The sequence below is a fragment of the Nicotiana sylvestris genome, chromosome 2, assembly GCF_000393655.2.
Source record: "Nicotiana sylvestris chromosome 2, ASM39365v2, whole genome shotgun sequence".
In the NCBI taxonomy this organism is placed as follows: Eukaryota; Viridiplantae; Streptophyta; class Magnoliopsida; order Solanales; family Solanaceae; genus Nicotiana; species Nicotiana sylvestris.
In genome coordinates, this window is record NC_091058.1 from 25,030,350 (window position 1) to 25,052,753 (window position 22,404).

Sequence of the window (22,404 nt, forward strand, 5' to 3'; positions counted from 1 at the left end):
CCTAGGCTCTGATACAAACTTGTCACGACCCTAAAATGGACCCGGCAGTGATGGTGCCTATCGTGAAACTAGGCCAGCCGACACAAACCCCAAACCAACCATAAGTTCATAACAAGTCATTTAAAACCATTTAATTAGCTAAAATCTCGTATATAAGTTTAAACAATGCGGAAAATTTATAACACAGCCCGACATCGGAGTGTCACCAGTCATGAGCAACTACAACCCGTCTAAGAACGAGAAAAGACAACATAGTCTGGAAATAATGCTAATACAAAGCTAAATAAGATAGGAAGGAGAAGCACTGGGCTGCGAAAGCCAAACAGCTACCTAGTCAACTCAGAAGGCCTGCTGGAAGCCAAATCAGCACTCGCTATTGCGACCCGAGACTCCTGGATCTGCACATAGGGTGCAAGGAGTAATGTGAGTACGCCAACTCAGTAAGTAATAAAAGTAAAAGTAACTGAGCAGTAAAAAAACACGTAAACCACATCAATATGATACAACAAAAATAGTATAAGTCCAGAATAATGCAGTACAACAATGAAACTCGTAACCACAACTCAGTTTAGTAAAAACCCTTTAAAACATCTTTCAATAGTTTCAAAATGAGTGATGAAAATAGCAAGTAAAAGGATAGAAACTTAAACAGCCATTCGGGCCAAATACCAACAGAAACTAGCCCCTCGGGCTACCTCACAGTCACTCGTAATCAGCCCCTCGGGAAACAACAAGAACAACAACAGCCCCTCAGGCAATATCACATCTCACACTTGGTACCCGCACTCACTAGGGGTGTTCAGACTCCAGAGGAGCTCCTACAGCCCAAGCGCTATCACAAGCCATCTCGTGGCATAACAAATCAGGCCCTCAGCCTCTCATATATCACAATCAGTACACATGCTGCGGCGCACAGTCTGATCCCATAATATCCTCATAGTACAGGCCATCGGCCTCACTCATTCAGAATCTCTCAAGCCCCTCGGGCAATAGTAAAACATGATGCTCAGCCCTAAATATCATTTAAAATGTCAAAATGGAGTAAATACGATTGAGTTATGAAAACAGTAGAATACAGCATGACTGAGTACAAATATGAAGTCAAATAGTGAGGAAATAGTAGTAAAAATCCCCTAAGGGTCCAAAACAATTGGCACGAGGCCCAGATATGGCACTCAACCCAAAACATGGTAATACTTTCCAAAACACTGTGATATCAAACAGTTTTCAATCAAATACACGACTTAACAGTCATACGGGACGGACTAAGTCACAATCCCCAACGGTGCATGACCCCACGCTATTCATCTAGCGTGTGTGTCACCTCAAAGTAGCACAACGATGTGAAATCCGGGGTTTCATACCCTCAAGACAACGTTTACGATCATTACTTACCTCAATCTGGTCCAAACTCTAGCCCGCGATGCCTTTGCCTGTCGACTCGGCCTCCGAATGCTCCAGATCTAACCAAGACCAGAATGTACTCATCAATATACGCTAAAGGAACAAAACCCACTCGAAAATAACCAATTTACACCAAAATCCCGAAATTGACCATACCCGACCCCCGGGCCCGTCTCGAATTCCTACAAAATTCAAAAAACTAAAATCTTTACGCTCTCACGAGTTCATGCATACCAAATATACCAAAATCCGATCACAAACGACCCCTCAAATCCCTAATCAAAGGACTCCAATTTCAAACCATAAACCCCCAATTTTTCACCCTTAATCTCATAAATCTCATGCTTAAACAAGTAAAAATCATCATAGAATTGAGTTTTAGGTCCAAGAAACTCACCTCAATGAAAACCCCTTTGATTCCCTCTTCAAAATTGCCCACAAGCTCCAATCTCGGATAAAATGGTGGAGAACAAATCAAATTTCGTGAAGGCCATTATTTATATGTTCTGCTGTAGTAATACTGCATCTGCAGTCAAAAATATCGCACCCAGGTGCGCACCTGCGGAAATCACTTATCCGCCCAAACTCGCACCTACGCTCAAACACTCATACCTGCGTTATCGCAGGTGCGCCCAAATATCCGCATCTGCGGCTCCAGTCCTTTTCCACTTTGGCCGCATCTGCGACTTCTTTTTCGCTTCTGTGAGCCCGCACCTGCGGTCCCCAATCCGCAGGTGCTGTTATGACAGGAACTTCAGCAAATGAAACATGCTCAAACTCAACTCCAATCTTTTCGACAACCTCTCGAAATCATCCCGAGGCCCTCGGTACCTCAACCAAAAGTACGAACAAGTCACTTACCACTATTCAAACTTGTACCAACCCTCGGAACGTTCAAAACAACACCGGAACACCAAATCACCCTCGGATTCAAGCCTATGAATTCCAAAACTTCCAAATTCCGCTTTCGATCAAAAAGTCTATCAAACCTCGTCCGAATGACCTGAAATTTTGCACACACATCCCAAATTATACAACGGACCTACTTCAATTATTGGAATTCCATTCCGACCCCTATATCAAAACCTCCACTACCAACCCGAAAATGCCAAAATTTCAATTTCGCTAATTCAAACCTAAATCTACCACGGACCTCCAAAATATATTCCGATCACGCTTCTAAGTCCCAAATCACCTCACGAAGCTATCTGAATCATAAAAACCAAGTTCCGAGATCATTTACTAACAAGTCAGATTGACTTTTCCAACTAAAAGGTCAACTTAAGAGACTAAGTGTCTCATCTCTCCAAAAAACCACCCCGAACCAAAACTAACCAACATGATGCGATGAAATACAGTTGAACAACATATAAAGAAGCAGAAATAGGGAAAACGGAGCGGTAACTAATGAAACGACTGGCCGGGTCGTTACAACAGTCAAACTCACTCTTTTAAGAATACTCTTTTAAAGCAACTACTCGACTCCTATTTCTTGCACTTGGCCTTCTAGAAGTTTATCCACCGCAAGACACCTCTCACATGCCCTTCCTCATCCTTCGCTGCCCAGTTGTTGCCTTAAGTCACAATCCATCTCTGTAGCACTTGAACTAATAGATCGCTACCAACTTTAAACCCCTTTGAAGATCATCTTTCTTGGGCCAGGAACACTGATTCAATCCTGAACCACCGCACACTGCGATCTCTAATAGGCGCTTCTCCGGCACTATTTCACACTTCCCTACCCTGAGGGAGATTTAACGAAGACCATAAAGCCGGCGAACTTAACACATTCAATCGAGGGCTACGGCACCACCTTATTGATGATAATCTACCGCGCTCGAAAATACCTAGTCTCGTCACTCCATCAACCTAAACCTGAACATTCATAGTCCGACTGCCTTTTCTCTACCGAAAATAAAATACTGAATCTCTGAATCATGCACTGAGCAAACCTCCTTTCAAGTTATTCATTGTTTCGATGCATAGGCAAGAACCCTACCGTTACACCAATACTTTGCGATAGCAACGTACGAATCGTCATAACAATCAATGCCAAATATCAAAGCCTTAGGTACTGCTGATACTGAGTTGAAACAATAGAACGGCCTTCCGCAAGGCGACGACAATAGCCCAATCAAATACGTAGAGAGAAACATCCTGCACCATATCTGTACCACCATTACAATTCCTTCCGATTTATAACAAGCACTTCACGTCGCATAAGATTGAATAGGAAAGAAACAAAGGCATAAGCCTCAAAGGAATCAAATTGCACGATGAGGAATCAAGAAGGGAAGGTCTCCTAACAGCAATGTAGCCTCTCAAAGATAAGTACTGACGTCTTTGTAAGCACGTGATGTTTGCCCTATATGAGAATTACTCCCAAAAAATTCCAAAAATAAAACAATTTTTTGATTGTTTGCAATTGTTGTGAATTTTGTGTTATTTTTCTTGTATTGTTTGCATTTGTCTGTGCATGTTTATTTGCTAAATTAATAAAAAATACAAAAATATGTCGCATTTGCATTTAGGATTTAGGTTTGCAATTATGAGTAATTAAGTTTGTTTTACAAGAATGAAAATTACAAAAATAGGCATCTTTTGCATTTTTAGCATTTAATGTCCAAATTGTGTGAATTTATTTTATGGATGGTTAATTTTGGGTGATAATTATATTAGAAGTTAATTAGTATTTTAAGATAATTTTGGTTTTTATAATTTAATTTTAACATTTTAGTTTTATCAATAAGTAAAACAAAAGAAAAGAGAACAAAAAGAAGACGAAAATCGGATTGGGCCTTTCTTCAATTTCAAACCACAGGCCCAAAGATACCCAACCTTCCCCATGACCCGGTCCATTTCAACCTGGGTCGACCCGGTCCGCCCCATAACCCCAAATGACCTAACCCCTCATATCTTCACTTCATTTTTCCTAAACCTAAACCTAAACCCATCCTCCCCCCCCCCTCTCTTTCTCTTCACCCTCACCATGAACAACCCCTCCAAGCGTCCATGGCTTTTTCCTCACAGCTCTTTCACCATCTCTATCGTCGACACACACACACACTCACACACGCACGAGCAGCCCCATGACCACCCCTTCTCGTCTTTGTCTTCTCCAGTCGAGTTCGAGCTCGAGCTCATCCATGGCTGCCCCTCACCATCTTCTTCGCCACAGTAACAGCCTTTACCCCTCATTTCCCGTCGTCAAAACCAAACGACCACTGGAGTAGCTTCATCGTCCTCACGACCTCCAGCTCGAACATTCAACCACCACCATCGTCCAGCTCGAACACACAACCACCATCATCGTCCAGCCCCACTGTTGCTACTTCTTCTGCTTCTCCATCCAAACACTGTTGCTTCTTCATCTTCTTCGTCGCACAGCCCCGCCATGGACGACCACAAGTTCATCGACGTGAGCTGCTGTTGCGCGCAGTTTCGACGTGTTCGTTTCTTCGTCTCCAAACGACCAGCAACTCTGCCAACAAACCTTCCCAGCTCTCATCCCCGTCGCCCATAACCCTGCCCAGCAGCAACCATCCCTGTCGCCTCTGAGCTTTACCATCATCGTCGCTTCTTCTGCCACTTCCCATTCACAATAGTGTAGCCTTGAAACCACTCTTGAGGTTCCCGTTCGGCGTTTGTTCGTCGAGGTCCGGATTGTTAAAGGCTTTTAAGGTCCGTCTCATCTCCCTTTCTCATTTTTATGATCTATATGTGAGTAAGATAAGAGCCGCTAACATCTGTTTAAATATTATGGGTTAAGGAGTTTATATCGTTCTTAGTTGAATCTTGGTTGTAAAAAAATCTTTGAATTCTGTTTAGTCGAATTTGAGTTCGATTGATTTGTCATTCATGATTATTAGTTGTAGAATGTATAGTATCTTTGCTAATATTGAGTTGGTTCGGATAATTTCGTTTTGTGTATTGTTTGGTTTCCTGCTCTTTGTTGTTCATCATATGATTTCAGTTTGTATTTCGATTCAGTTAATTGTTATTCATGTTGTTTCAGTTCACTTTTGTTGTTAATATTGTTGTCTCCTTGCTCATTCATTTTTGTCTAAGTTAACCAGGATTGGTTCCCAATATGGTTAACTTATTCCTGTTAATCTAATATTGTATGATTCAATCTGTGTTCATGGGATTTATTAGTTGATTTGATTAGGAATTTGGCTATAGCTGTAGTAATTTGGGTAATTAATTAGAGGATTGGATATAGCTGATAGGGGTAGAAGGGTAATTTCAGTAGCTTCAGGGGTATTTTTGGGATTTAAAGTCTTAAAAAATAAATAACTTGAGTGCTCTATCCACTAGGCATTAACAATATTAAAATAATACATGGTGGAGGACAAGACACAAGATATGGGGAAATAATTCTTTAGTTTAATATAGTGGGGGACAAAACATGTAGGCATGGGGGACAAGGGTTTTAAAATAAAGAATACATAGGGTAGTGGGGAACAAAGCATGCAATTATGGGAATATTTCGGGTTAGTGGTCCAAGACAAGAGTCTTGCTATAAATAAGAGTCATTTTGACACAAAGGGGGAAGCTTTTAGAGAGAGGAAGACATTCTGGAAATCTAGAGAAGGGTTGAACATTTCTCTGAAAATCTTAAGAGAGTGTTGAAGAGTTTAAAAAGAGAAAACAAAAACAAAGTGAGAGACGAGTTTAGTTTCAGGTTTAATAAACGCTAGGTTGAGTCTGTTTGTGGTGTTGTGGGTTGTTGTTGTTTAGTCTTTTTACCAACTTTTGGGGTTGTTCTATCGAGCTTGTTTGGTTTTCTTCAAACTTTCCCGGGCCTCGAATCTGGTTTGACTTGCTGTTGTTGGGTTGCTGTTGCGTTGCTGTGTTATTACTGTTGCTGACTCCTCCTTCTTTTCTTCTTGTATTGTCATTTCCAGGTACATGTCCTGAATCTCAAACCATGTAGCTGTCCATTTGGAATGAAATGAAAAATGGAAATATAACTTCATTGAAAGCTTTAGTTCTTGCCGTATTTTATCATAATGGATTGTAGTTGTTTGGAATGTGATTAAAATTGTTTACAACGATTTAGATTGGCTCAGACTGTCGAACTCATGGACTGTTCGGGACATTTGATAGTTTGTTAAGACATGTGGTAATTTAATTTCATTTAGTGTAGTTAAGCTTTAAAAATCAGAAGTTATTCAAAACATAAAGCGATCTTGTGATTCACAGTCCTCACTCGTCCTAATAATCGGCATTACAATCCCGGAGTCATACTGTTTTGTACTTAGTAATGGCAATTGTGAGTTAGTTCAAAACTGGAGGTATAATTTGACTGTTGGATTTGCTTAACACTAATTAGCCTAGAATAGTTTGTTGATTAACTCTGTTAAAGGAAATAAGTTTGGAAATTGATTCTGGACTTGCATTTTTTGATAATTGGATATTTGAATGATTGTGGATAATTAGTTAAGGTTAATTGCAACATGAGTTAGGAAGTATTATTAACTAGGATTCCTCCTTTATTTTAGAAACAAACTTAATAGAAATGTAATCACTTTAGGATTACCCTTTTTTTTTAAAAAAGAAATGAGACGAGCCTCGCCAAATAAAACACAAGCTACGGGGCCCTCAATAAATGGTTAATAATTAATTGAACTTCGGATGGGCCGTTTTAGCAAGATTTCACGGCCTTCTCAAAAATAATAATGCGCTAGTCGCTTTAGGCGCGCCTTTAATAATTTACTTTCTTAAAATGTGGGTGTACATTGATGTGACCCAAATCCAAATCTCAACGGAGTCAAAGTGTGTCGACGACCACGGGTACATTGATTGTGACGCGGTTCGAGATACATTTTCACAACGTTGCAATTCCCTGTAAAATAATAATAATAATAATGAAAGCGGTAAAGAGTTAAAATCTGCACATAAGTTCATATTTGTATAAAATCAGATAATCAAGCCGAATATGACAGTTGAGCGACCGTGCTAGAACCACGGAACTCGGGAATGCCTAACACCTTCTCCCGGGTTAACATAATTCCTTATCCGGATTTCTGGTGCGCAGACTGTTAAACAGAGTCATGCTTTTCCTCGATTCGGGATTCAACTGGTGACTTGGGACACCATAAATCTCCCAAGTGGCGACTCTGAAATAAATAAATAAATCTTGTTTCAATTGTCCTTTAATTGGAAAAACTCCCTTCTACACCCTTTGCGGGGTGTAGGTGAAAAAGGAGGTGTGACAGCTCTGGCGACTCTGCTGGGGATATAACCCAGAACCACTGGTTCAGGGTTAGAAATCCGAGCTTAGAATAATTGTTTTATTTGGCTTTGTTTATTATCTGATATTTTCATGTGATATGTGTTTCATGTGCAAAATGATGTGTGTTACCGCTTTGATATTATTTGACTGTATATATAAATTGTGTCGAACCCTTCTCTTCTTACCTCCGGGGATGCTGCTCACTAGTTTGAGACTCCCTATTCTGTTAGCGTCATACCCAATAAGAAAGAGGCCGGACCAGTTACAAAGTCGGACGATCCCGCGGGTCCCCGGTACTTAGCCCCCTCCTCGACTCGAGTTATCCGCTCGGGTGCACTGTCTGGAACAAATACCCAGGTTATGAACCTAGAATAACTCAACTTCATGCCGGATCTCTAGTAGGAGCGTTTGTTTGCATCATGTGCATTTGAATTTGGAGGCTCAACACAGGGGTTGGGTCTATCTAGGACAGGTGTACCAAAATGACAAAAGACCATCCTGATGCATCCAACTTGTTTCTACTTGTGCATTTATTTGTTTCGGACTTGCATGTTGACCTACTTTTGAGGAAAGAGAAATAGTTGTGTAAGGGTTAAAGAGAGTTAATCGCATGTTTGGGAAAAATCATCAATGTTTGAATAGCGTCGAAACTCTGTCGAATTTTTGAGAAAACGAGAAAAAAAAGAGTTTTTGTTTATGAAAAATATTTTTATTTGCCAATAAAAAAGAGTCTTGTTTTCAAAAGAAGTTTGTTTTATGGGCGAACTACGCTGGTTTGATTCTCACCGGATGTGAGATACGTAGGCAGCCCTAATCGGGTCCAACCTCCCCTTTTGCTAAAATAGCCAAAAAATATGTCAAATTTTAATTTCATCATAAAGAAGTCGGGTGACGCTGTTTTATCAAAACATAGCCGAATGTTTCCGAAAGGGACGCCGGAAGGCTGACTTTGCATAAACAGCCACCTTTGGGTCATTTTTTAGATTTGGTCTAGTTGACCCACACAGCCTTAAAAATCTTCGTCCCCGAGGCGTTGAAAGGCCGTGTTTGCAATATTGAGTTTTCTATTTTGAAAAACAAGAAAAGGTCATAAATATGTCGGTTGACGCTGTTTTGTCAAAATATAGCCGAATGTTCCCGAAAGGGACGCCGGAAGGCTGACTTTGCATAAACAGCCACTTTTGGGGTCATTTTTTTAGATTTTGACCGATTGACCCACCGTCCATCTCGAACACACAACCACCACCATCGTCCAGCCCCACCGCTGCTGCTTTTTCTGCTTCACCATTCAAACGATGTTGCTTCTTCGTCGCACAGCCCCGCCATGGACGACTACAAGTTCGTCGACGTGAGCTGCTGCTGCGCGCAGTTTCGACACGTGCGTTTTGTCGTCTCCAAATGACTAGCAGCTCCGCCAACAAACCTTCCCAGCTCTCTTCCCCGTCGCCCATAACCCTGCCCAGCAGCGACCAGCCCCGTCATCTCTGAGCTTTACCATCATCGTCGCTTCTTCTGCCGTTTCCCATCCACAACAGTGTAGCCCTGAAACCACTCTTGAGGTTCCCGTTCGGCGTTTGTTCGTCAAGGTCCAGATTGTTAAAGGCTTTTAAGGTCTGTCTCATCTCCCTTTCTCATTTTTATGATCTATATGTGAGTAAGATAAGAGCCGCTAAAATCTGTTTAAATATTATTGGTTAAGGAGTTTGAATCGTTCGTAGTTGAATCTTGGTTGTAAAAAATCTTTGAATTCTGTTTAGTCAAATATGAGTTCGATTGGTTTGTCATTCGTGATTATTAGTTGTAGAATGTATAGTATCTTTGCTAATATTGAGTTGGTTCGGATAATTTCGTTTTGTGTATTGTTTGGTTTCCTGCTCTTTGTTGTTCATCATATGATTTCAGTTTGCATTTCGATTCAGTTAATTGTGATTCATGTTGTTTCAGTTCACTTTTGTTGTTAATATTGTTGTCTCCTTGCTCTGGTTAACTTATTCCCGTTAATCTGATATTGTATGATTCAATCTGTGTTCATGGGATTTATTAGTTGAATTTGATTAGGAATTTGGCTATAGCTGTAGTAATTTGGGTAATTAATTAGGAGGATTGGATATAGCTGATAGGGGTAGAAGGGTAATTTCAGTAGCTTCAGGGGTATTTTTGGGATTTAAAGTCTTAAAAAATAATTAATTTGAGTGCTCTGTCCACTAGGCATTAACAATATTAAAATAGTACATGGTGGGGGACAAGACACAAGATAAGGGGGAATAATTCTTTAGTTTAATATAGTGGGGGACAAAACATGTAGGCATGGGGGACAAGGGTTTTAAAATAAAGAAGACATAGGGTAGTGGGGAACAAAGCATGCAATTATGGGAATATTTCGGGTTAGTGGTTCAAGAAAAGAGTCTTACTATAAATAAGAGTCATTTTGACACAAAGGGGGAAGTTTTTGGAGAGGATTTTTTGGAGAGAGGAAGACATTCTGAAATCTAGAGAAGGGTTGAACATTTCTCTGAAAATATTAAGAGAGTGTTGGAGAGTTTAAAAAGAGAAAATAAAAACAAAGTGAGAGACGAGTTTAGTTTCGGGTTTAATACACGCCGGGTTGAGTCTGTTTGTGGTGATATGGGTTGTTGTTGTTTAGTCTTTTTACAACCTTTTGGGGTTGTTCTATCGAGCTTGTTTGGTTTTCTTCAAACTTTCTCGGGCCTCGAATCTGGTTTGACTTGCTGCTGTTGGGTTGTTGTATTATTACTGTTGCTGACTCCTCCTTCTTTTCTTCTTGTATTGTCATTTCCAGGTACATGTCCTGAATCTCAAACCATGTAGCTGTCCATTTGGAATGAAATGAAAAATGGAAATATAACTTCATTGAAAGCTTTAGTTCTTGCCGTATTTTATCATAATGGATTGTAGTAGTTTGGAATGTGATTAAAATTGTTTTACAACGATTTAGATTGGCTCGGACTGTCGAACTCATGGACTGTTCGGGACATTTGATAGTTTGTTAAGACATGTGGTAATTTAATTTCATTTAGTGTAGTTAAGCTTTAAAAATCAGAAGTTATTCAAAACATAAAGCGATCTTGTGATTCACAGTCCTCACTCGTCCTAATAATCGGCAGTGCAATCCCGGAGTCATACTGTTTTGTACTTAGTAATGGCAATTGTGAGTTAGTTCAAAACTGGAGGTATAATTTGACTGTTGGATTTGCTTAACACTAATTAGCCTAGAATAGTTTGTTGATTAACTCTGTTAAAGGAAATAAGTTTGGAAATTGATTCTGGACTTGCATTTTTTGATAATTGGATATTTGAATGATTGTGGATAATTAATTAAGGTTAATTGCAACATGAGTTAGGAAGTATTATTAACTAGGATTCCTCCTTTATTTTAGAAACAAACTTAATAGAAATGTAGTCACTTTAGGATTACCCTTTTTAAAAAAAAAATGAGACGAGCCTCGCCAAATAAAACGCAAGATACGGGGCCCTCAATAAATGGTTAATAATTAATTGAACTTCGGATGGGCCGTTTTAGCAAGATTTCACGGCCTTCTCAAAAATAATAATGCGCTAGTCGCTTTAGGCGCGCCTTTAATAATTTACTTTCTTAAAATGTGGGTGTACATTGATGTGACCCAAATCCAAATCTCAACGGAGTCAAAGTGTGTCGACGACCACGGGTACATTGATTGTGACGCGGATCGAGATACATTTTCACAACGTTGCAATTCCTGTAAAATAATAATAATAATAATAATAATAATAATAATAATAATAATAATAATAATAATAATAATGAAAGCGGTAAAGAGTTAAAATCTGCACATAAGTTCATATTTGTATAAAATCAGATAATCAAGCCGAATATGACAGTTGAGCGACCGTGCTAGAACCACGGAACTCGGGAATACCTAACACCTTCTCCCAGGTTAACAGAATTCCTTATCCGGATTTCTGGTGCGCAGACTGTTAAATAGAGTCATTCTTTTCCTCGATTCGGGATTCAACCGGTGACTTGGGACACCATAAATCTCCCAAGTGGCGACTCTGAAATAAATAAATAAATTCTGTTTCGATTGTCCTTTAATTGGAAAAACTCCCTTCTACGCCCTTTGCGGGGTGTAGGTGAAAAAGGAGGTGTGACAGTCTCTATACCGATCCGCAAGACTATACTAGACTTGCTCATGACTCGTGAGACCTAAGTGAACTAGCGCTCTGGTACCATGTTGTCACGACCCAAAATATATTAAAGGTCGTGATGGAACCGGACATCGCTGTCAGGCAAGCCAACAATTTAAATACTTAATTTAGGTCTCTTTTTAATATTGTTGAAATCATAGTATTACTTCAATTAAATAGTAGAAGGTGGAAAAATTCAGAGTAAATAATAATATTTTTCACAATCTCAATACTGAAAAACCCATAATCATTCCAGAATCCGATGCCACAAGTGCATGAGCATCAACTAGGAAAAATAAAATAAAATACATCATCTATCCGGAATACAATTTGAGAGAAATATAAATACTCTGAAAGAGACTCTACTAGATGCGGATCGTAACATAAGATGCAACTCACCTAAGTCCCTGTATTAACCACACCGCTGCACCAACAAGGCCACTAGAAATACATGTGCATTTACAACAAAATATTCAGCAAGTGTAGTATGAGTACGAAAACATTGCGTACCCAGTAAGTATCCTGTCTAACCTCAAAGAAGTAGTAATGAGTGGTCGACTCAGACACTTATTATGGGCTATAAATAATCTATTTAACCTATCGAGGTGAACGGCCCACTCCCATGAGAGTAGTAAAAATTTACCCCGCTTGCGGAATATAATTCTGACGCGGTTACACATAGAATTTATTAAATAATTATTATCATAATATTCTTTGATTCTTTTCAACATATGAAATTCAAATGAAAACTTTCAAGTTCCAAAATCCTCAATTTCAACTCTTTTCAAAGCATTTAATAAGCATACTCGTTATAAATTCCTGTCAAGGCAAATAAATAACAAGATCAAATAACGGTATTAGCAAATTACGGTGTAGACCTAGAACTACCCGGACATAGGCATAATTACTAGCTACTTGCGGACTCTCGTCACCTCGTGCGTACGTAGCCCCCACAAATAGAAGCATGTATTAATTTAGTTCACCTATTGGGTTAATTCTCTCTTATTAGAAAGGAGATTTATCTCGCTCCAAAGTTCCATAGCCGGCTCCCAAGCAATTCAAACGACTCAAATCGATGCCCAACGCTCCGAAACTAGTCAATAAATGAGCAAATTCATAAATATATACTCTAATATTCATTATAATCCTATTTACAACAATTTCCAACTGCGTTTGAAAAGTCGATAAAATCACCCTCGGGCCCACATTCCCAGATTCCGAAATTTTTTGAAAATAAACTTTACCCATAACACCACGAACTCAAATATATAACTTATTCCCAATTCCATGTCCAATTTCGTGGTGAAACACCAAAAATACCAATTTTTAGGGTTTCTACCTTAAACCCCACAATTTTCACAAATTTTCATGCTCAAATCTTTATAGAATCCATGTATTTAACTTGCAATAGGTGGGAACCACTTACCTTGAGTTGCTTGATGAAAATACCTCCTTGAAGCTCTCCAACCGCCTCCACCAACTGAAAAATGGGCCAAGTCCCGTCTTTAAAGAAACCTCACTGCCCAACCAACTTTCGCACCTGCGGACCAACAGTTGCTTCTGCGGCTCCGCCGGTGCGGTCAAAATCCCGCTCCTGCGGTCCTCGCTACCCAGCCAAAGCTCGCACCTGCAAACAAAAAGGCCGCATCTGCGCAGACCGCTTTTGTGATGGACAGTGCGCACCTGCGATGGCCTTCGCTTCGGTGCCTCCCTTGACTGCTTCTGTGGCTCCGCACCTACGGCTAAAACCTCGCAGGTGCGGTTACACCAGATATCAGCTACCTCAACTCTTCCTTAAATTCCCAATTTGATCTGTTAACCACCCGGAGTCCACTCGGGGGCCTCGGGACCCCATCCAATTATACCAATCAGTTTTGAAACATTACACGGACCTGCTCGAGGCCTTTAATCACATAAAACAACGTTAAAATCATGAATCACACCCCAATTCGAGCTTAATAAACTTTAGAACTTCAAACTTCTACATTTGATGCCGAAACTTATCAAATCACGTCTGATTGACCTCAAATTTTGCACACAAGTTATATACGACATTATGGACATACTCCAACTTTCAGAATCGGAATTCGACCCCGATATAAAAAAATTCACTCTCGATCAAACTTCTCAAAAACCTTCAAATTTCTAACTTTCGCCAAATGATCCCGAAATGACCTACGGACCTCCAAATCCATATCCCGTCGCGCTCTCAGTACCAAAATCACCATACGAAGCTATTCCATGACTCGGAATTCCAAACGGACATAACATTGAAATGCACTTCAATCCAAATTTATGAAATTCTTCCAAAATACTAACTTTCACAATAGGCGCCGAAACGCTTCCGGATCATCCAAAACCCGATCCGAACATACGCTCAAGTCCGATATCATCATACGAACCTGCTGGAACCTTCAATTCCTGATTCCAAGGTCGTTTACTCAAGAATCAAACCTTAGTCAATTCTTTCAACTTAAGGCTTTCAAAATGAGAACTTTCTTTCCAATTCAACTCCGAACTTCCCCAATTTCAATTCCGACCACGCGTACAAGTCATAATACCTGAAGTGAAGTTGTGCATGGCCTCACTGTCGAACGACGCGCTAGAGCTCAAAACGACGGTCAGGTCGTTACACAATTTTATTTTATCTATGGTTCGTGTTGTTCGACCCTCGGCAGTGCACAGTTTATATTTATATGTTGGTTCGTGCCGTTCGACCCTCGGCAGTGCATAGTTTATATTTATATGTTGGATCGCGCTGCACAATCTCGGCATGATTTAGTTGATTGCTTGAATTTATAATAAATGATATTGCTTCATTGGCCTGAAATAAATTGTTAAATAGTGATAAGTAAAATTGGAGATTTCTTAAATTATTAAAGAATTATTTACTTACTTCAAAATAATGAGCTTATAGCTGTTTTATATAACTCATGTTTAAATCATATCATTGGCATTAGGTTTTTGTCCAAATAAAGTATTCTTATTTTGTATCTTGTAATTATTTATATTTTCATTAATATTTTTGGTATTAAAAATATATAATGGTTGCTATTCAACAATGTTCATATCGATAAACATTAATATTACGAATCGTTATAAGGGATGGCCGAATGGTTTATATTTCTAAGATTTGTTTTGTTCCATCCCTACCCTATGTCTCATGTAATTATGTCCTCTTAAAATAATCAACTGACTGGTGGTTTATGGGTTCAGAAATAGTAGAACTACTCCATTTTCTTTTGATCCTCATGTACCTATTTGCAAGTTTTCTTCTCTTTACTAATTAAAGATTCTTAGTTGAGGAAGAACGAACTGAAAAATAAAATATTATGCGTATAGCAACTGACTAATTAGTTAATAGAATCCAGTCTCTCTTATTTCATGGACAATGTACAATTTCACTGGACGACAAAAGAAAAACATAAGCACTTGAATAATATTAAACTCATCATTTAAAAAATAATAATAAAATATCAAACCAGTTTGTCTTAAAAAAATAAATAATAAAAAAGAAAAAATAATAGGACAAAATTTAAACGGGGGGGGGGGCGAGGGAGGGTTGAAAAAAAAAGCTATACGGGGCGGGGCATGGCGAGTTGAAATTCTTGCGGGTTAAGCCAAACCCGCCCCGCCCCACTACCAACCCTAGTTACATGACACCCACTCTTATTTCCAATAAACCCCTTACATTTAAGATTGTTCTTTTTCCAAAGGATTTCAAAAAAGTTTTCACTCTTTTCTAATAATTACCCAAAATTACTCTTATTTTTTTTGTAACCCCCCCACCCCCACCCCCACCCATTGCAGATTCCTTTCCTTTTTCAAAGGTCTTCAAACCCAATTTCTTTCTTTTTAATTTATCATCCAAAATCTCTCTTTCTTATCGATATAATGCAGATAAAATTCAGAATATTGCTCTAAAATCTTGTTTTCTTTCTTTTGTTTTGTCTCTTTTTCAAGCTTTACTCCACATTAACAATGGCTTCACTAACAATAAGAATCATTATATGACTTTTTTCTATAGAATCTTCCCAAATTGCTATCTCTCCACTAAAATCTTACAGGTTTGAACTTCGATTTGCAGTTGTTCTCTTCACCGATAAGTAATTTTTTCTGAATTATATGATAATTGTACCATATTTATTTTAGAATTATATCACAATTGTATCAAAATTGTATGTGGCATGTATATAATACATTAATATCCAAAATAATATTTGATACAATACTATTATAATTATAATATGGTTATATTATTTTTTTTAGTGTAGAGTTATGATTGAAAATTGAAAAAAATGAAGATTATAAATTGTGTCACAATTTTTCAGAAATGCATCGCGATTGTATTATAATTGTATATGTATCATAATTATTGCAGGAATTGTATTACAAATGTATGGTATTTGTATATTTATTGTATATTGTTACGAGTAGTTGTGAGTTCGTGACCAATTTCACAATTTGTATCACAAATATATGACAATTGTATATTAATTTATTAGTTTTGTATCATATATTATTTTGGGTATTAATGTACCAGATACAAATTATATACAAATGTGATACAAGCATGATACAATTATGTTTTAGGCATTGATGTATCTGATACAATTCAAATACAATTATGATACAGTTATCATACAATTTCTGCAACTTCTTCTTTTTCGAGTTCAATATCAAATTTCACATAAAACCAACTTTATACTCAACTAATCTCCCTCAAAATTGAGATATAAACTTCTAAGTATATTCTCAATCATTTGCAAGAATATCCAATCCAAATAAATCACAGAATCTAAAAATATAAATATCGAATTCACAACTTTTTAATGAAAAGGCATTGGGAATAATTCTGGCAACAATTTGAATGTTTCTTTATTTTCAGTGTTGTCCAATCTTCCAGCAAAAGAACGTTGCAATTGACAATTTTTTAATAATATAAAGTTAACGGCAATGGTGGAATGAGAGAAGATGGAGATTCTAGGCGTAGGTTAAGGGAGTTTGATGTTTAAAAAGAGAAGAGAGAGGAGGAGAAGGGAAAAAAAGGAAATGATATAATTGAATCGCTTAATTGAAGGCACTAATAATAGGGTGAGAGCCTTTTAAGGAGCAATGTATATAATTTTTAAGAAAAACCTAGATACTTATTAAAAACTACAAAACATAGAGAAAATAGGTAAATAAATTTCTAATATAGTAGAGCTAGGTAAAAATTCCTTATCAAATATGTATTTTAAAATATTAATTAAGGGTTTAATTTAATACTCACCCTTATTTATGTGAATTACTATGTTTTGGAAATCCAAATTTTACTACAAGTACTCCAATAAATTTGAGAAATTATTAACTATTGATATGGGTAAAAGTAACGGAGGGTGTACTAAATACTAGAAAACAAATGTAGCAAGGGGGGCCAAAAATAAAAAGGTGCAGCAAGCTGAATGAATTCATCCTAGAGGAAAATGAGTTGGGTATTCTTTGAATTATATAAATGTAGCTGGGGTACCACAGAGAGACATATGGCTCTGCTCATGAACCAAATAGTGTCATGTTTTATAGTTGGCAGTTGGAAGTATGTACAAGGAATGTCTATAAATCTGCTGCAGTACCCTTTACCCCAACCCTCTACGCAAAAAGAATATTAGTTGAAGTTTGATAATAGGATTTGTTTTATGATTTAAAAAAAGACGAAAATAAGCATCTGGAACCAAAAAAAAAAGATATGAAGGGTATCTTAACAACGATATGAGACTGCTACCTTGATATTAAGCTTGGTACTACTGTTTGGAATTATGTTCAGCACATTACTAGAAATTTGGCCAATACCGACCGCGGCCGACCGATCGACTTCCATCAATAAAAAATCGATCGAAAAATTCATCAAAGTCGGTTGGTTTTTTAAAATATTTTATTTTAATTTTTTTATGAAACCGACCAACTTCGGTCGGTTTTTTGGCGCAAAAATATGGGAAACTATTTTGGCGTCCCGCGAAATTTATTTTTTAAGAAAATGACCAATTTTAGTCGTTTTTTCATGTAAAATAAATTAAAATTAAAATTAAAAAATTACCGAAATCAGTCGGTCGTAATTTTATATTTTTAATAAAACCGACCGAAATCGGTCAAAAATTACGACCGACTTCGGTCGCTATTTATTATCAACCAGCCTAATTTCGACGACTTAAACTCGTCGGAAATCGGTCGGTTTTTCTAGTTTTCCGATCGATTTCGGTCAGCATTTCTAGACTATTTTTTGCAATTTTCTAGTAGTGATTACGCAATGTTGAACTTACACTAAATGGTGCTTGAGAATAAAACAAAGTCATCTTATTAAAAAATAATGTTAACCAGTACAAGATTGACCCTGTAAAATTGGGTTTAGAAAAGAATTACATCCCCTGGAATGGTTCATTTACAAATTGTGAGGGATACTAAACATCATCAGGAGGCTAATGACTGGATTTTTGTACTTAAGTAACAACATTTAAGAATGTACATTGACATGTTCTATCGTCCTTGAGACAAAGATGCACTAAACTCATTAACAGAATATTTGTCATTATCTTTTGCCGAACCGGCAAGATCCAAATATGTTTCAAACTTAAATGTAGGTTGTTTAGGAGTTGAGCATTTCATTTCACTGTTTAACATGAGAATTATGGCTGCCATGGTAGGACGATCCCTAGGACATTCTTGAACACAGAGAAGGCCAACATGTAAGCATCGCGTTATCTCTTCTGGAGAAAATGAGTTGATTAACGTCCCATCCATAAAGTCTAATCCCCTTTGTTCACTCCATAATTTCCATGCCTGCAATATTGGTACACACTGTCATGGGGTTCAATACATAAAAATGAGTGAAGTTGATCAAATAGTAATGGAGCATCAAAGAAAGAGTGTACTAACATAATTGAGAAGGTTAAGATTCTCTTCAACGTAATGAAAACTTGAATTTTTCTTGCCACTTATGATTTCTAATAGCAAGACTCCGAAGCTGAAGACGTCAGATTTCTCAGAGAATACCCCCCTCAAAGCATATTCAGGAGACATATATCCACTGCAAATATTAGTACTTTCAAAAGTAAATCAAAACGACATATGTTTTTATGATGCAAATTCGAATTATAAAAGAGTAGCAGGATGAGGCTATAACCAATTTTTACTTCTACATCTTGAATGCATGTTAATTGGCGGTTCTGAACGTCTATCAATTGAGAAGTACGGAAATAAGGTCGCTTACTATGTTCCAGCTACTCGGTGAGTATGCACAAGCTGCTGCTGCTTCTGAAACGTTCTTGCTAAACCAAAGTCTGAAATTTTTGGATTCATCTCTTCATCCAAAAGGATATTGCTTACTTTCAGATCCCGGTGTATAATGTTCAGACAGGAATCTCGATGTAGATATAGTAGCCCCCTAGCAACACCTTGAATGATGTTGAACCGTTTAGGCCAATCTAGCAGTTCTTTCTGTGATATATCTGATCATTAAATGTACAAAGAGTTAAATAAGTATCCCTTGGACATGTTAAACATGATGGAAACTATATTTTCTAATTGACTCTACAAGATGGAGAAAAGAATTAGAAGAGAGAAAACAAGAGCAGCCATACCAAAGAGAAATTTATCCAAGCTTCTGTTTGGCATGTACTCATAAATTATAAGAAGTTCTTCCCCTTCAATGCAGCATCCCAGGAGTCGTACAAGATTCCTGTGCTGGAGTTTTGATATTAATACGATTTCATTCTTGAACTCTTCTATGCCTTGCCCTGTTCGATTAGAAAGTCTTTTCACTGCTATTTCTTGTCCACCTTTTAGCTTTCCCTATGCAAGGTCAGCCCATTAAAAGTCAAATGATCAGAAAACTTACTTTACAAACCCCTCCAGCTCTCTCAAAAGAAAAAAAATAAAGGGTAAAAGAAGTTGGATAATACATAATTTCAGTAATCAAATCCCTTGTAGTGCAAGTTCCGCTATGGACTTTCGTGTATTTGACCACATAGTAGGTTAAGTGCTTGAGGAAAAGAGTAGTTACCTTGAAAACAGGGCCAAATCCTCCTTCCCCAAGTTTGTTGTCTAATTTGAAGTTGTTTGTTGCAGCGGCAATTAGCTCAAATTCAATCAGTGGAAGCTCAACTGGATCTTCTTTCTTTAAATTGCCAATCCAGAAACTTTCCAGTGCATATTCTTTTGAAATGTTGCATGAATCACTTATACGAAAGCTTATGGTTCCTTTTCTTTTTTGTCCTGTTAAAGGAAGCAAATAATTAAAGATCAGGCTTGACGTTCGTTGCATAGCTGTGTCAACAAAACCATCAAGGTAGTTTCATTTGTCAAAAACATTTTTTTCTTATTCACTTTGGGGGGACATATATCATTACCTGTTTGATAAATCTTATTCTTGAGCAAACAATATAAAGCAATCCCCAACAAGAGACTGGAAAATACTGCAGAACATATGATTAGTGCTCTTTTAAGCTTCCGCTTACCTGGAAAAACTGAACGACATTTCAATAAGCTACTGCAGTAGATGGATTACATCATAAAGTTAGTGTAAAACAAAATTAATGTAATAGTTACCTAATTCTGAGTAAGCAAGCCGAAGGAAAAGATCTTCCCCAGAATATGAGTAATCCTGCATATCTAAAAGATCTCCAGACCACACCATACACCTAATTCCTGCCACATAAGCATAAGCAGTGCAAGAGAAATTGTTCAAACATAACCTTTCACATTCACTAGCACTATCAAGGCGAAAAATAGCAGCTAGATCAGGCAGTTTCAGTCCACTAAACTTCAAAAAACCGTCCTGCTGTCCAACCCCTGGAGACGTGTTAATTCCCTTCCGCTGACATAGTAATTTAGTTCGCCTCACACAACCACCTGTCCAGTTCCCTCTGCTCCACTCGTCACTAGACCGTGGCACAAACCCTCTTAAGCAGCTGCAAGTTGGATATTTATTCTTGCTGCAGATTGCTGAAGGTCCACAAGTGTTATATATATCACATGGTGGATGTACCATCTTAGCATAGACTTCCCAAGCAGGAGCCCCATCGGTCCACTGAACAACTTGAACAGATCCTGTTGACTGAAGTTCCACCAAAGTTAGAAATGAAGTATTTGGAAGAAAGGTGAAGTATGCAGTTCCCTGTTGAAAATCTTGCTGAAAGACAAACTGAACTATATAGGCTGCTGAATCAATATAGGGAAGACCAATGAACTTCAGTCCATTCCACTCCCCGGTTCTGTAGTAGGGAGTAGATTTGTTCCATATGAAAAACTGAGAAGGAAGTTGCTCCGAGATTCCAACAGAAAAATTTCCCGGTGAGGGGTCATTTTCCTTGTGCCAAGAAGATAAGAGCCATCTCTTCCCAGTTATCCTGTTGAAACCTATTTTCATTCCAGGCAAGAAAGTATCACAAGGATAATCGAAACTCTCAAAGAAGCATTGTCCTGAGATATTATCTTTAAGCACCAAATTCCCACTGTCCAGGAGAACAACTTCAACTGTGTTATTAGTGGGGACAAAGACATTGCTTGACCAGATAACATTCTGTACACCATCAAGAATCACCAAGTTTCCATTTTTGCTAATCGATAGACTTGCAGTGGAATCAGAAACATTAAGTGGACTTTCCCTGTTTGCAACCCACACAACTTTACGAGGCGGGATATTCTTAAACCATATCCCCAGGTACGTTTTACTGGAATTGGCAGGACTAAAGAATCCAAATTCAAAAACCTGACTAGCAGAGGTTAAAGTATCCCCTACTAAGAGCTCTTGTGATTGCAGAATGGTGTCTGAGGCATTGCAATAATATGACTGGACGATACAGTACGAAAGAAGAGAGATCAAAAGTATTTTCCAAGCTTGACAGAATCCCATTTTCTTAAATGATAGACTTCTATAATAACAAACATCAAGAGACACTTAAAAGAGAGAGTCACAGGTCAATTAACAAATACCAAAAATAGGGACTGGAAACAAGAACGAACATAGCTGGAGTTCGCCAAGTAATTCAAACATGGTGACTGATAATATTATATAAAAAAAGAAGTATCAAGTCTACCAGGATGTCCAAAAAACTATTCAGAGCATTTTGGACTGTGATTGGTTTTCTTTCCCCCTTAGATAAAAATAAGCATTTGAAGTCAAATTTAAACTTTTCCCTGTATTAAGCCATAAGCATATGGTAAGAGGGCGAGGGACTCTAAGGGAAAAAACTTCGGACAGAAGTCACTATAACTTGTCTTACTTTATCCTGAGCTTATTTTGGACTTAAGACTAAAGTACACATTTGGGAATAAAGATGTTATTTTTAAAACGGCAACTTAAAAAGAAAAACAGAAAAGAAAAAAGGAACAATAGGAAAATAGGTTGATCTGAATACAGCAGTAGTCAATTTCTCCCCTGTAGCTCATCAAGTTCCTAAACACCAACTCTACAATATACAACTCTCTCCCTGTAGATTTCGGATCTGATACACCGTTTCCTTCTTAAAAAGCATAGTCGGGTTAGGGTTTGAAAATCAACCAATTTAATTTTTTTATGTGATTTGGAATATAAAAGTATCAGT

At 37.9% G+C, this 22,404-nt stretch overlaps 1 protein-coding gene across 3 annotated transcripts; it reads right to left on the reverse strand.

Moving 5' to 3' along the window:
- Positions 1-18,142: 18,142 nt before the first annotated feature.
- LOC104245639 (G-type lectin S-receptor-like serine/threonine-protein kinase At1g61500) lies at positions 18,143-22,122 on the reverse strand. 3 transcript variants are annotated; one of them, XM_070167792.1, is made up of 7 exons: positions 20,408-22,122; positions 20,209-20,325; positions 19,863-20,074; positions 19,441-19,651; positions 19,071-19,308; positions 18,737-18,887; positions 18,143-18,640 (listed from the first exon to the last, which is right to left on the reverse strand). In XM_070167792.1, exons 1-7 carry the CDS (start codon positions 21,711-21,713, stop codon positions 18,338-18,340), a joined length of 2,538 nt encoding a protein of 845 aa, XP_070023893.1. In that variant the 5' UTR covers positions 21,714-22,122; the 3' UTR covers positions 18,143-18,337. The 3 variants fall into 3 exon arrangements, with proteins under 3 accessions (XP_070023893.1, XP_070023892.1, XP_070023894.1); XM_070167791.1 differs by having other exon boundaries at positions 18,143-18,658; XM_070167793.1 differs by having other exon boundaries at positions 18,408-18,614.
- Positions 22,123-22,404: the final 282 nt, after the last annotated feature.

What these genes read in the sequence shown, in the direction of transcription:
- LOC104245639 (XM_070167791.1), bottom strand. Translation starts at nt 21,713, where the DNA reads ATGGGATTCTGTCAAGCTTGGAAAATACTTTTGATCTCTCTTCTTTCG. An exon ending in GCTTGCTTACTCAGAATTAG is followed by an intron (nt 20,326 to 20,407) that starts GTAACTATTACA and finishes AATGTCGTTCAG; the next exon opens with TTTTTCCAGGTAAGCGGAAG. An exon ending in CTTGGATAAATTTCTCTTTG is followed by an intron (nt 19,309 to 19,440) that starts GTATGGCTGCTC and finishes TTTAATGATCAG; the next exon opens with ATATATCACAGAAAGAACTG.